At 40.7% G+C, this 15800-nt stretch overlaps 1 protein-coding gene across 7 annotated transcripts in view; it reads left to right on the forward strand.

The window, feature by feature from the left end:
* ARID1B (AT-rich interaction domain 1B) overlaps positions 1-15800 on the forward strand; it is a 437633-nt gene that overhangs the window by 315519 nt on the left and 106314 nt on the right. For all 7 annotated transcript variants that reach the window (XM_056853875.1, XM_056853877.1, XM_056853880.1 and 4 more), the window contains one exon: positions 6002-6091. In XM_056853875.1, the coding sequence (XP_056709853.1) occupies positions 6002-6091 (90 nt within the window). The remainder of the gene's footprint in view (positions 1-6001; positions 6092-15800) is intronic.

Consider the following 15800-nt stretch of genomic DNA (forward strand, 5'->3'; position numbering starts at 1 on the left):
TGTAACTGTTACTCAGGTAAAAAATATGTGATATATGTTGACCAATGTACTGTTAGTTGCCTGGAGTAACTTAACAGCTGCTTCTCCCCCCCCCCCCCATACACACATGCACAGTACACCACCCCAAACACTTTGGCAACATTGTGAAATGCTTCAAAAAAATTTCCAATGATGTATGAGAAGGTGTTGTCAGGGGAAGGGGAGGGGTCATGGCTCAGTGGGAGAGCATCTGCTTGGCATGCGGAAGGTCCTAGGTTCAATCTCTGGCATCTCCAGTTAAAAGATTCTGGTAGAAGGTGATATGAAATACACCTGCCTAAGTCTCTGGAGAGCTGCTGCCAGTCAGAGTGGACAATACTGTGTTTGATGGACCAAGGGTCTGAGTCCGTATAAGACAGATTCATGTGTTCAATAGGAAGCCCCAATTCATGCACTGGAACCCTAATGTTATTTGGATCACAGCCATTTATTTTTGTAAATGTTTATACAAAATGGAGTAAGTTTTCCTAACATTTTGAAATAAAACTCTGAATGTCTTGGAGAATATTAATTTAGGGTGGGTAAAAAACTCTGCAATATAGATCTCTGTATGTTCAAATATATATTGGCTAAATGAAGAAACACAAGCTTGCCTTGAGCTTGTTAATGGCTGTGGAAACCTTTTTACGAATTCCAGTCCAAGATCTTTTTCGCAGAGCCTCTCTGCCTACCTCTTAGTCTAAGCCAGAAACAGCATAAGCCAGCAGACTTGAATTTATTTATTTATTCATTTATATTTTTGACATATCCTCCCTCCCACCTAAGGAGGCTCGGGGAAGCCAACAACAATAATTAAAAACAAAATATTATACAAAATTCTAATCCATAATTAAAACCAGTCAACAATTTAACACATAGATGGAGCACTAAGATCTCATATTATCTCACCCTGCTCTAAGTCAACAAAACAAAACCGGGTGTGGGGGGGGAAGAGGGAGAAAAAGCATAGAGGACCTCTGTCAGTGGCCAGTGTATGGTACAAAGCACCTGTAAAGTCCTCAACCATATGCCTGGCAGAACATCTCCAATTTGCAGGCCCTGTGGAACTGAGAAAGGTCCCACAGGGCCCTGGTCTCCTCCAACAGAGCATTTCACCTGGCTGAGGCCCTGACTGAAAAGGCCATGGCTGAGGACAAACGGACCTCTGTTGGGCCAGGGACCTCCAGTAGGTTTTGAGAGCTAGCACACAGTGTCCTTGGGGGACATAGAGGCAGTTCCACAGATATGAGGGTCCACAGGTATGAGGGTCCACAGGTATGAGGGGTTCTACTGGTACGAGGGTCCCAAACCATTAAGGGCTTTAAAGGTCAGAAACAGCACCTTGAACCTAATCCAGAGGCCAGTCTGCAGTCCGTGCAGCTGCCAGAATATAGGTTGAATAGAGGCTGTCCAAGGGGATCTGGCTTCATTCTGAAGTAGTTGAAGCTTCCGGAGCAGCCCCTATGTGGTGTGTGTTAATTTAAGCAAACATAGTCTCACAAAAACCAAAGGGACTAAATTATCATTAATCCAGGTATCCTGATTTAGCCATTTGCAGTTTGCTATCTTGGTACCATATGATGTAATATTTTCTGAAACTTACTTTTCAAGTTTCCTTGAAATGTTCCATCTAATGAAATTTCTTAAGGCATGCTCAGGGTAAATTTTAGTGGACTCTGTCAACAAGAAATTACTGTTTGTATACCAGCTGGAATTACTGAATCCATCCTGTGTTAATTATATTACATAAATGTAATGTCTTGTTATGTCCCATAAAAATATAAAGTCAATATTAAGTTTTGATGTGCCTTGCTTGTTCTTCAATGAGCTTTGGTAACAAGGCTGTGGGCATGTAAGATTCCATAGCAATAACACACATTTTCTTATGGAATACTTTTCCTTTAGACAAGCATTTGCAAAAGGCATGGCATTTGTTGCAGCCTCTCATATTACAGTGTTTGTACAAAGACATCCTTTGTAGAAAAGCTTGAAAATCATACTGTGATTATATGGGGGAGAAAGCAATTGGTTTAAACTGCAAAGTATACATTAAAAATAAAAAGGGGAAAATTTCTATGAGCATTTAAGCAGTGGGAAATGCTACTGAGGGAGATGATGGAATCCCCTTTCTTGGATATTTTCAAGCAAAGCTTAGATGGGCATTTAGTGATTGTGATTTATGCATACAATATTCTGACCTAGGGTATAGGGTTGAACTAAATATATCATTGGATCCTTTCCAGTAGATTCTATCCACTAGGGAAGCAAATTATTTCACTCTAAATTACCAAAAAAGTGCTTTAGGAATGTTTACAGCTCTAGTGAATTTCCTATAGTGCATATAGCCTTTCCTCAAAAGTCAACTATGGAAACAGTTGGCTAATTACTTTAGAATGATGTGATGGATGAACAGAAGACACTTACAGCCCTTTGAAGCTATTTGCAGTTGACTCCAGGCTCTCAATGACAGTTGCGAGTAACTTTCAGGAAAGACTGAGCATCCTGTTCTGGTTTCCACAGGCAGACTTCTCTGCACAGAAGTTGCCAGAAGACCTTCACCGTAACCATTTGGACAAAAAGGGAATGTTTTAATACTCTGCACCTTATCAAATGCCTTGCTCTTCCTGTTTGTTTGCTTTTTAAAGGAAAACATACCAAAAAAGTTATCGTTTGGTTTTTTGAATACTCTCAAACTTAATTTGCTCTTTTTGCTATTTATACCATGTCACTAACATAGTTTCCAAATAGCTATACATAAGTTTATATAATATATATGCGCGTGTGTTGCCTCTGGCAGTCGCTCAGCTGTTACAGCTGATAAGACTAGTCATTTCTCAGATTAGCAGTGAATGAAAGTCCCAAGAGGAAACCCATAATTGCTCTCCTTTCTCATGAAGGAAGTTGACTGCTTGGCATAAAGTGTTCACCAAAGTTTAACAAAAGAGGTGGTATCACTCTGCTGATGGTTCATTTCCCCCCCAGAGATGATTAATGTGTGGGGGTGAGGGTATTTTCAATGAGCAAAATAAAGAACAAGCCCTTGTGTCCCAAGTCCAGTGAGTCTGAAAATGGACCATTAGTAGTCACAAAAGGAAAGCTAGATAATAAGATTTGAGCGTTAATTTTTTCAAGGCAAGTGAAGTGTGTTTATAAGTATATAGAAACAGACAGTGATTTGTTGTTACCAAAATGAGCCTTCGAAGTCCTTGAAACCTGGCCCTTCCCTTGAGCATGGCTCATAAATGAAAGCAAACTAGTAAACCATGTAACACAGGTATATAGAGACGAGAACAAACTGGTTCATGATCTTATCCAGTTTAGAAAAAACAACAAACCAGTCTATTGGGAATGTGGACGTATCTGAGCTGTTCCAAAGGAGAGGAGCAAATTAAAGCCCCAAACCTCCAGTTTGGTTTCACCACTACCCAAAATTTCCCAATTGTTTTCATTAGAAATATCAGAATGTCCTCAGGCTTTTTCATTGGGGAAAGTGAAATGCTTTTTAAGGCAAGGTTTTTCTTAGTCAAAAAGAGAAAATATTTCAGACAAGATTTTCCAGTGCTTCCGCAAAATTTTAGGATTTTCAAGTTGGAAACTTTAGGAGAAGTCCCCAAGTTTTTCCGTTCCCAGGTCTTCTAGAGACAACACTAATAGATTGTTTACTCTCCTGAAACTGATTTACACAGCATAGTATGGTTCTGACATTCTGAGTTACAGCTCATGTAATACCTGGATCCAGTGGTTGGATCTGAGACACAGTACTAAATAGGATGCAGGAGGAGCTGCACCAGTAAAAATGTGCAATATCATGTTGCACCAGGATTGCAAGTTGACTGCTCTATTCCTGTGAATACTGTTACCAGGTAGATTTAATTTACCATCTTACCTTTAAAGCAAATCCAGCAGGACAAAGATGAGTAGGATCAAAGGAAGGACTTTTGAGAAGCAGGGGAGCTGTCCAGCCAAGACTGGAATAAGGGTCAAGGCAAGTTTGCTGAAACAGCACAGGAGCTGTCCATCCAGATACATGATAAATGTATCTTCAGATACATGAAGATATGTTGCATAGCAAGGTCCATGCATCTATTGATGGACTTTGTTGCTGGCTCCACCCCTTGCATTAGTGGAACTGATCCTACTTAGGCTTAAGTCAGAACTTATGAGTATGGGAAGGGAGGCTTTGTACTTCCAAATACATGCTATTATTTTTGGTATGGGCTTCTGCTGTCTCGGTTCTTGTGATGTGGGAGGGGGAATTGTACTTTGTCTCAATATATGAGTGAGCTGTGACATGTGGCAATAGGCCTTTGACTTCTTCAGTTCAGTAGGGTACTCTGGTGGCACTTCTATGGTAGGCTTCTCAGAACCTTCCTTGGGAAGTGTTGACTCCTCCTGGTCATAAGTACTGGGGCATCCAATGATGATCCTTGCTGCATTTCAGGAAACCCTGTGAGCTTGCCTCCTCCTCCTCCTCCTCCTCAGAGAATTACCCTTCTGAGTCAGGATCTGGTATGACAAGGGACATGATAGTGATCCAGGGCATAGCTCCCGCACAGCAGTGTGAGTTGGTACAACCCCCATTGCCATATGGGCATAGCAGTGACATACAAAGGAGTAATGCAGCACATATATCTTTGGCTCAAAGAAGACTGCTTCATCATGTTAACAACTTTTGGGCCCCATGTAAACACTTCATTACAAATATTGTATATCAAGTTGCAGTATGAGCACAGCTGGCAGGAAGCATAACTTGTTTCATAGAGGTGTTAGGGAAGAAAAACATCCATTTATTGCACGCAGCTATAAAGTAGTAGGGTCAGAATGTAAATCAATGGTTCTGATTGTGATGTGTGGGTTATGAAGTGAGATTTTTCCCATCAGCTGAACACTAACTTGGATTCCCTCCTGTGTCAATCTGCATCCAATTTACATGCTAGTTTCTTATTTTACCAGGTGTAAGTTATGAAAAGCTCTTATTTAGATAACCAAGTGCACATCACAGACTTTACATATATATTGGTTTTATTCCTGCGTTACGCTTTTGATACTGATTCATTGGGAAAAAAATTTAAACAGCAAAGATGGAATTTATCTTTGGTACTGTTGTTGGCAGCTGTCCATGGCTTCCTGGGTGGAGTCCAGTTCAAGCTCAACAGGATGAGCCTCACTGTACTGTAGATTCAGATTTTGTTAAACTCCCTCAGAGAAATATGTGTCAGGAGATTTGCAGCTGTAAATTGGATCATGTCGGTGAGGCTGGGAGCAAGCTTGGAAAGAAGGCGGCTAAGGGGAGACATGATAGAGGTCTATAAAATTATGCATGGTTTGGAGAGAGTGGACAGGGAGACGTTTTTCTCCCTCTCCCATAATACTAGAACACGGGGTCATCTGCTAAAGTTGGAGGGCGAGAGATTCAAAACAGATAAAAAGAAGTATTTTTTTACACAACGCATAGTTAAATTGTGGAACTCCCTGCCCCAGGATGTGGTGATGGCTGCCAGCTTGGAGGGCTTTAAAAGGGGAGTGGACATATTCATGGAAGAGAGGGGTATTCATGGCTATTAGTTAGAATGGATACTAGTCTTGCTGCATACCTATTCTCTCTAGTATCAGAGGAGCATGCCTATTATATTGGGTGCGGTGGAACACAGGCAGGATGGTGGTGCTGCAGTCGTCTTGTTTGTGGCTTCCTAGAGACACCTGGTTGGCCACTGTGTGAACAGACTGCTGGACTTGATGGGCCTTGGTCTGATCCAGCAGGGCCTTTCTTATGTTCCAAAACTGAACATTTCAGCATGTTCAGTTCGTTTATGCATTCTTTCACCTTGAGTTGCAAGAAAAAGAGAGGTTGTGAAAAAGCTGGACCAGTTGCAGTATTTCTCTGAAGTACATACCACAATTTTAATTATTAAGAATAGGTTACGTCAATGTGCATTTTGCTATATCAAGAGTTATTTATTTCTCTTTTCCTTATGTGTTGCAGGTAGCCAAATGCCATCCCAGGCTCCTGGAAGTCAGCCAGAATCTAGTTCCCATCCTGCCTTAAGCCAGTCGCCGATGCCACAGGATAGAGGTATGTGATCACGATCATCCTTAGCATGACTGACTGACTGACTGACTTGGCATTTATATAGCATTTTAAATGTTTGGAGTGCTGTACATATGTTATTTTGCTATAATACTTGCAACACTCCTGTAAAGTAGGCTGGTGTTTTTAAATTTGAACCAGCAGCCTCACAGATCACAGCTCATTCTCTTAGCCCCATCTGCTATACTAGCTCCCTGGATGGGGATGATAGCCATGGTACAGGAAGGGCTAAAATAGAAAAGGGCATCATTTGTTCATTTGTTCCAGTTGTTGTTCAACAGCAAGGAAATTCCACTGGTAATTATCTGCCAGTGAAATGTTTTCTGAAACTGTTTCCTAAGTGGAGGAATCAATAAAAATGGGATATTTACCCGAACTTAGAAACAAACAGCTGAATGTTCTAAAAATATTCATTATCAGAGGATCTTGCTAGATAATCTTAGCGGTTTTAAAAAATCTGGATACAGGAAACATTATTTATAAGTATCTGGCTTAGAATTTGGTCTCTGTAGGATAGAAGTATTAGCTGTTTTACAGAGAACAATTTTCCCACAGTTCTTAAAACTTGGATGAGTTCCTGTGCTCCTGGGTTTAGGCTTCTGGATGTAAAATGAAAGAACTAGGATTAGCTGGCCAGAAATGGCTGTGCTCCTGGCACTGTCTCCACAAAAAGTGTGAAGGACTGGTTGCATTGAGTTTCAAAATCTTATTTTGAGTAAAGTTTTAAATTATGCAGTATGAAACTTAAGTTTTATTACTTGATGTATAAATGTTGATTGCTAATCCGGTTCATAAAATCAGCTGTTTTGTGAGCTTGTTTTCATATATTTCATATTCTTCAAACTACAAGTGTGTGCATGTGTGAGAAAGAAATACCTATGGATGATGGGTTAAAGTACTCCATAAGGCAGCTTCTTCACATCCTATGACTGAAGCTAGCCCTAAAATGATAGAAAGGGAGAGGGGAAAGGTATGTACTCAGCAGGGCAAGTGCTAGTGAGCCACAAACATAAATGTGTGTGTTAAGCAGGATTGTGTATTTGGGAGATTGATCATCACATAATTTTATTTATTTATTTATTTGCCCTATTTATAGTCTGCTTTTCTCACAAGGACTCAAGGTGGATGACACATAGTGAGTCAGTAACTAGCGCATAAGGATATTAGAAGTCTAGAGCCACCAAAAAGAAACAGAAGCATAGCATAAGTATTAACATGATACATTAAGCACTACAGAAGTTACACAATAGGATCCTACTTACAATATGCTATATACAGCAGTATAGACCACAAGTCCCAATCATTTATCCAAGTAAGTTTGCGAACCATTTTGTACTGTGCGGCCTTATTATCTGCACAGAAAAGCCCTCTTGATACTTCAGTTTTGCATAGTTTCCGGACAGCCAGGACAGTGGGAGCTTTCTTGACCTCCTCTGGCAGGCCATTCCACAAGGCAGGAGCCATGACAGGGAAAACACCTGTACAGTTAGTTGTTGATTTTGCCCATTTGCAGCTTGGCACCTGCAGAAGCCCTTGCTAACATGAACAGAGTTGTTGTGGCAAGGCATAGGGAGAGAGACGGTCCCATAAATAAGAGGGGCCAAGACTATGAAGACCTTTGTATGTGATAGCCAATATCTCAAACTGAGCATGGCAACCAATGGGCAACCAATGGAGCATCTGTAGAATGGGAATAATATGCATGCTCCATCTAGCTCCCGCTAATAGTCGAGCCACAGCATTCTTGCTGTGAATTTCCCCCATGTATGTATGTGCCAGTCTTGAAATTCCATCCATCAGCAATTTAGTGATGGACTATGCCAGCTGCCATGTTCCCTAAGATAATTTCCAATATGATATTAGGGGAGGCATTCCACAGTGATGCCATATTATTATTTTGCTTCATACAGGCCTTTTGTTTTACCATGTGTCTTATCTGCAAAGAGCCCCATGGCGCAGAGTGGTAAGCTGCAGTACAGTCCAAGCTCTGCTCGCGACCTGAGTTCAGTCCCAACAGAAGTTGGTTGCAGGTTGCCGGCTCACTTTGACTCAGCCTTCCATCCTTCTGAGGTCGGTAAAACGAGTATCCAGTTTGCTCACGGTAAAGGGAAGATGACTGGGGAAGGCACTGGCAAACCACCCCGTAAACAAAGTCTGCCTAGTAAACGTCGGGATGTGACGTCACCCCATGGGTCAGGAATGACCCAGTGCTTGCACAGGGGACCTTTACCTTTTTTATCTGCAAAAAACGTGGCATGGTATTTCTTATGTTTGCATTTTCATTATGGTGGTTCATAGTATATGTGCAGTCTTTTCTGCCTTTGCTCTTCGGAACCTGCTTTGGTGGCTATGTCCTAGTGACTCTGTTGAGGAAGACCAAGTGTTGGCTTGTTCTAAAGAAGGAACTCAGAGAATTATACCAGGTGTTTGTTCACTTGCCAGTTAGTTAGACCTGCATGTATTCCATATGAACATGCTACAAAATCCAGGAACTCATGCACGGGGTGTGGAATCCTCTGCAAGTGCTTCTGGCTTTCTGTTCATGCAGGGTATTGGATGACAAAATCACAGTAGAGCAGAGGGGTTTAACATAGGGACTACCCTGCGTACATCCCAGTTATTCATCTGCCCCAAGTTCTAGTATCTCTGAGAATTTTAAATCTCTCAGTGCTGTGCCTTTCTTTGCCCTTGGGAAATATTCCAGCAGATTTCCAGTTGAAGTCATTGGCTGGAGCTAGGCATCATTGCCTGACATAGAATCTGATGAAGTGCGTTAAAGAGGCGCATCCAATACTGAATCATGAGGCCAAACAAAAATGTTTTTTTTAATGAATAATTTATTGTGACCTGCAGTTGGAGAATTTAAACTCTAATCTTCAAATTGCTCTGCTGGCACAAGCCTGGCTGCCATTTTGTTTCTAAAAAATTCTTCTGATGTTTGTCTTCAAGAGACCTCGCTTTTTATTCAGAATATTTATTGAAGCTTGTGTCATGCTACGGCTAATCTTTGTGACTTACCTTGTTTAAAATGTTCGTTTGTTTCATGCAGCAGATAGGAAATTTGTAACCGGTGAGGTCATATTGATTTTGCAGAACTTGTTTCCCAAAGCTTCTGTAAGGTCTGTGCCTATAAACACGAGCACATTCCCTTTTGTGCCCTGTCATTGATTAGATACTTCTTTGAAATGGAAAATTTCACCTTTTAAAGAGACTGTTACATTAGTTGATTCTTTTGCTTGCTTGAACTGCTTTCCATTGAACTTGGAGAGGGGAAGGAAAGGGAGAGTAGAGGGACTCAAAGAGAAGGTGATTGTCATTTACTGATTAAAAAAAACCAAGCAGAAAATCGTTCCTGCTGAAGACACCTGATCCACAGGCATCTGGTACAGTAATTTAAACACTTGACTCACCAGTACAAACATTTCCAGCTAAAAACACAAAGTGACCAATTTCAGATGGATTTTGTTCCTTCTCTTCACTTCTTGATTAAAGAAATGAATGTCTGCGTGAACAAAAGGCTACTAATATATTTATTGAAACCAGTGCTCTGCCATAAACTGTTAGATCCTTTCTAGACTTTGATTGACTGTTTAAGAACTAAGGTTCATCATTCCTGAATGCAAACCACACAAGAAAGCTGTTACATTTACAGTTGTTTCATTCTGAAAGTGTTTGATTTCATTTTACTGATTTTCTGTAGGTTGAGGTAGATCTGGCCTTCAGATTCAGATATGAACTTTAATGGGCTTGTGTGACAAGCCTTTTTCCCCCCTACTGAGGAGACACCCACAGCCACCTAAGGTTTTTGGGCATCTAGGTTTGTTTTGACCTATAAACCTTCCCTTCAGTTACCAGGTGTTCTAAAGGTAGTGAGAGCATAGGTTTTGGTTTTGCTGCCGTGAGGTACACAAGGAGATCACGGAGATCATGGAGATCACTGAGGCAGGATTTGAATATAAACAACAAAGAGGATTTATTTATTTACAGGTTGGTTTTAAAGGAACAAACCAGCAGCAGCACAGTTCTCCTGGTAGACAAAGGAGAAACCTGGCTGTGACACATAAATTTAAACTTGTTATGGGTTCCTAGTTAGAAGTTTCTATAATGCTTTCAGGCACAAACAGCCTAGTTGCCAACTAGCCACTAAGTTGGATCCTCTCTCACACTCAGGATTCCATTCATCCCAGCCTGCCCTTTCCCAAGAGTCAGACTAAATTGTACAAGGTCTACTTATCAGCAGTGGCAGGCCAAACAATCGGCCAAACTCTGTTCTGTCCCAGAGATAAAGCTGAACCACTCTGCCACACTATCAGCCAGAGCTACCCTTCATTCTCTCTGCTCTTTTTCCTGAGCCAGACCTGAACAGTCGCTGCTCACTCCTCCTGTGTTCCCTCCAACCAATCATCCCCCTTCTGAAAGGTGATTGGATTTGGGAACAGCACTCCTATGGGCTCATCTGAGTGGCTGTTTTTCTCTTCAGGGGCAGGACAGCCTCTTGTCCATCACAGCGGGTATTTTTCAATTGCTGGCTGTGGGTTCCTCCCACCCAACCTGCAGACAGCAGGATGGTGGAGGGAGAACTGTTTAAAGGGTCATTAAGTTTAAAGAGTCATCATTATTTTCAATGATTGATAGACTTGTCCACCTAGACATGGAGGCAAGGTCCACCTATTGTTGAGAATAATGTGCAGTAGACCTGGAGTCCCAAGGCCAAGTCTACCACCCATTATTTAGAGCATCCCCGGCTGTTCAGCAGGACCATTATTTTCAATAGAGGTAACCCTGGCCTTAAGAGTTCAGAGGACAAGTCTTCCCATTAAAAATAATAGCCCTTCACATGTTAAAAAGCAGTTGAACCCTAGATCAGTTGTGAGCAGCTTCCTGACCCAATTCTGGATATTTCCAGTATTTCTCAGGAGGAAAAAAAATGAAATTGGAAAATATCAGGTAAGTCTTTGACAGTATTGGACATTGGACTGGGAAAGCAATATCCAAATAAGTGTGCATCAGTCATTATTGGGGAGTTCTATAAACGTCACAGTGCCTCTGAGTTAATGGTGATGTGATAATAATGAATTAGATAGAGCTGGAACTCTGAGTGAAACTGATAGTAACTCAGATGAAATAATTAATGCTTAAGGGCACCATCTTTCTGGAAGATCTTCTGTGTCCCCAATGTGGTGCCTGAGGGTGCCATGGCATAGTGCCCAAATGTTTTATTTAGAAAGTGGGTGGGGCCAGGGGGAGCTTCTGATTGGCCACTGGAGATCCGTTTGGCTGTGCAGATTAAAATAATGTTGTTTTAGCAGCAGCTGCCACCATATTGTGTGTTTCATTCTCTCACTCCTCTTCCCCCACCCCATATATATATTTAAACTACTCCCCTTCTCCACTGCACTTGGGCTGCCTCTGTGTGTGTGCATGGCTCCACCTCCCACAGCAGCCATTTTGTGAATAGTGTCAATGACAAGTTGGAGCGTGTCCAGAGGAGGGCGACCAGAACGGTCAGAGATCTGGAATCCATGCCCTATGAGGAGAGACTTAAGGAGTTGGGTTTGTTTAGTTTGGAGAAGAAAAGGTTGAGGGGAGACATGATAGCCATGTTTAAATATTTGAAGGAATGTCATGTTGATGAGGGAACTAGCTTGTTCTCTGTTGCTCCAGAGACTACGACACAGAGTAATGGATTTAAACTAAGAGAAAAGCGATTCCACCTAAACATTAGGAAGAACTTCCTGATGGTGAGGGCTGTTCGACGGTGGAATGCACTGCCTCGGAGGGTGGTGGAGTCCCCGTCTTTGGAGGTCTTTAAGCAGAGGCTAGATGGCCATCTGTCGGGAGTGCTTTGATTGTGGGGTCCTGCATGGTGGGGGGAGGGTTGGGGTCACTGGGGATGTTGGGGGGAGGTAGTTGTTAATTTCCTGCATTGTGCAGGGGGTTGGACTAGATGACCCTGGTGGTCCCTTCCAATTCTATGATTCTACTTCCTGTAGCAGCCATTTTGTTGTTGTACCCGTCACCCTCTGGAAGAATTCTGAAAGTGCTCAGGTACTCAGAAAGGTTGGGGACTGCTGCCCTAAGTCATTGCCTTAGGTCACATTACAAAATGGGATTGCAAATTATAATGGGACGCCATTATCCCAAAATGGAATTGCAAACTATCTATGTATCTTGGATGCTACTTCACAAATATGCACTCTCTTAATTTAATACTTTAATAACATTTCAATACTTAATTTTTGTAAAGTGACATTTACAACTGACATCTTTATTAGAGGAGTAAGAAAAAGGGTTAACATTTTTCATGTGTTCTAAGAAGACCTCTTCATACCCCATCCATTTGGCATTGTCAGTTCTGATCTTGGTTTGAAATACGCATGCCCTGTTCCATCTTGCTCAGGCTAAAGTAGTACATCTAGAACAGTTAAAAACACAGCATATAACGGAAGCATTAAATGATCTCATGCTGTTAACTGTGGCACACACTATCATGAAGGAGAGGCTTAAAAAGCCTTTATTTATTAAGGAAAATGTATATGGGTCAGAATTAATTAAAAAAACTTTTAATTGTTTTGCCATTATAATTTTCACAGCAGTATGTAGTTAAATATTCATGATAATGCTGATGATATGCTAAAGGTCTGAAATAGGTCTGGAGTTTCAAAATCAGCACAGGTTGTTTAACCCTTTTCATCTGGTGTACCATCAGAGACTTGCTCAGTCAAATCCCAGAGCTCTGGGATAATTAGAAGAAAGTAATGAGGATTTAATTAGTCCTTGAGATGTGCTGAAATAAGACCACAGAGAACTTTTTTTTCTGTTTGGACATGGATTGCAAGTAGAATTGATGCTGCTGCGGTTACTGTGATGTGCTGGAAAATGTATTCCATTGCTGGAGGCAGTTTCACGGCACCATTCTGTGCTTGTCAGATCTGCATGGAAGGTACCCATCATGAGAGCTTCCGAAAAGCCCCTCGTCTTTGCCACCCTTTGCCAATATCGTGCTTTTCATCCTTCCTCCTCTAGGGTCTTTTTTCCCCTCTCCCCATCATTTATGTCCTACATCTTGTGATAGATTTTTTTATCTTGCTTTGTTTCTTGGCTTTTTCATTGGGGGGAGGCGAAGGAAAAGGGAGAACTGTGGTTTGTTCTTTAAAAAGTGTACTGCAAATACTCACAGTGGGTAACAAATTGCAGTCTTATAGAATCCAGGTGTTGAGCTGAGCAAAACCTTGATCTATGTGACACAGCTGCATGTAAGCATTATCTCAAAATCAAGTTCTTATTTAGAATTAGATCTTCACAGAAGTGATATTTATCAGTAGCAGCAATGTAGTAAATTTAAATGGCTTTTTGGCAGTGGAGATTGTTATCCAGCAAGAGGCAGAAACAGATGGGATGTGATCAGGCATTTTGATGTTCTCTTTGTGCTTTCCTGTGCACACATACTAAACAGCAAACTACAAGCTCTTGATTTACTTATCCCTTTTAACATTCCTTACTTCCATCATCTATATCCTGTCACTTCATCATCCATTTATTTTCATTTAATGAAACACAAACATATTTATCTCTTTGGATGTCATATGTACCACTTAGGGAGTTTTCATTCATATTTTCTATTCAGTTACTATTATGGCTTAGTATTGACATTTGACAGAGTCTCTTTTTCTTGACATCTATTTGCGATCTTTAGGTGGGAGACAGTGAAAGAAAAATCCTAATCAAATTACAATCAAAAAGGTTCCATGATTTGATTTTAGATCTTATAAGGCTCCTTACCTCAGCACCAATACTTTTTTTTATTATTATTATTATTTTTGGAAAGCTGGGTACTTAGAGTACATAGGAACATTTTCCTGGGACTAAAGCCTGCCGAATAAAGTGGGATTTAATGTTGAGTAGACGTGCTTTAGATTGCTCTCTTAGAAGCTGAGCTAGAGAATAAAATTATCCATGCCAAAATTTTGTCGTTATATATATATTTTAAACATTTGTATATTTCTGCCATCCAAACCAGCAAATAACAAACATACTGTAATATAAAACTGATTATAAAGCACAAAACAAAATTCGAAATCTTTTTTTAAAGAAATATCCTCCATATAGCAAGAAAAGTGTAAAATACGCTCTATGTTTTATGGCTGGGTCACACATGCTTAGCTGCAGAATATATCCCAGTTAGCATCTTGATATCAGTTCATGCCATATCGAACACAAATTGTTTCAGTGGTGTCAGTTCACCATTCATCTATGAGACGGAGAGCCCCAGTTCAGACTTTAAATATACATCAGGACTATCTTGGACCTGTTTGTGCATTACTGAAGCAGAGTGAAATTCATTTCTCCCTGAACCACTCAGCCAAATCATGTAAACCTTCCCATATCAAATCTTCCCCTCCCTTGAAGACTAACAACAGGGGTAATTCAGCCAATGAGCCTACATACGTAACCAGAGCCTCATGGGGCCAAACAACTGGAAAGAAACTTCCATGGTATATATCTCTGGTCCAAGTGATGAGAACCATATATATGTGCTAACCAGTGTTATCTTATCAGGCAACCTGTGATGCTCTCTAAGAATCAAGCCATCAGAAAAGCTTCAGAATGTATGTCAGACTTTTTGATGTAATTAATTTTATTCTCTTCTCCAGCTACACATTTCTTGGTGTGTTTTTTTTTTAACTCTGTCAGAAGGGCCTCCTAAATCAGTCATAACGATCAGGAGAGGAAGGACTTTCTTTCAAATATGCTAGTCCCAAGCTATAAAGGACCATCTTAACTGTAGTGCCAGTTCAAGTTATATTGAAAGGTAGCAAATTTACTTGTGTAGGGTTTGATATCTCTCATGGGAAGATGGTCACTTTGTGGACCAGAATGCTGCACTGCCAGCATGCTGGGGAATTTTTATTCTAGGAAGCTTTCTAAATGAATCATGAATACAAATGATACAGCTCTTGTCAGAATTTTATAAGGAAATTTTCAGGCTGAGTCCTGGCTATCCTAGCTCAGAACAAATCAGACACCCATATTCTGTATAGCCATGCTGTTATAGCACTCATTTTCACAAGTACTAAATTCACAGTACTACAGGAAACCTGAAAGGTCACCACTTACAGTAAAAGGAATGCCATTAAACAGTTGTAGCTTGACTTTCACTCTTGATCCAATTTAAATCCATTTTAGCTCATAAACTACAAAGGGATGGAGGGAGATGTAGTATTTCTCTTCCTGCTGGGCATGGGATGTCTAGTTTAAAATATTGCCCTACAACTTTTGATACAGTTGTGCAGAGAGTGTCAAGTGCAGAGCGTTGTTTTTCTTATTCTACAGCATTTAAAGTGGTGTTAGAATGCCCAAAACAAGTATGTTCTTAGAGAATCTCAGTACCATTTTCAGCACCTGATAGATGTCAGTTTCAGACTGCATTTGAATGTTAGGTATATTATACTCCCCAACCAGCTTCAGCTTTGGACTGAGCTGATTAGTTTTGGCATGTGCTAAATATACAGGGGCAATACCTTTTTGCAAGAAATGAAGGAGTGAAATGGACATGATATATCTGAGGAGAGAAGGAGCCACCTTTGTAAACTGTTTAAGACAGGTTTGAACTAAATAATCATGTCAGCAGTATCTAAACCTAAAATTGAGTCTCCACACAAATATTGTAGTCTAGCAGCTGGCTACTGGACTA

The sequence above is a fragment of the Euleptes europaea genome, chromosome 7 (genome assembly GCF_029931775.1).
Source record: "Euleptes europaea isolate rEulEur1 chromosome 7, rEulEur1.hap1, whole genome shotgun sequence".
Taxonomy (NCBI): Eukaryota; Metazoa; Chordata; class Lepidosauria; order Squamata; family Sphaerodactylidae; genus Euleptes; species Euleptes europaea.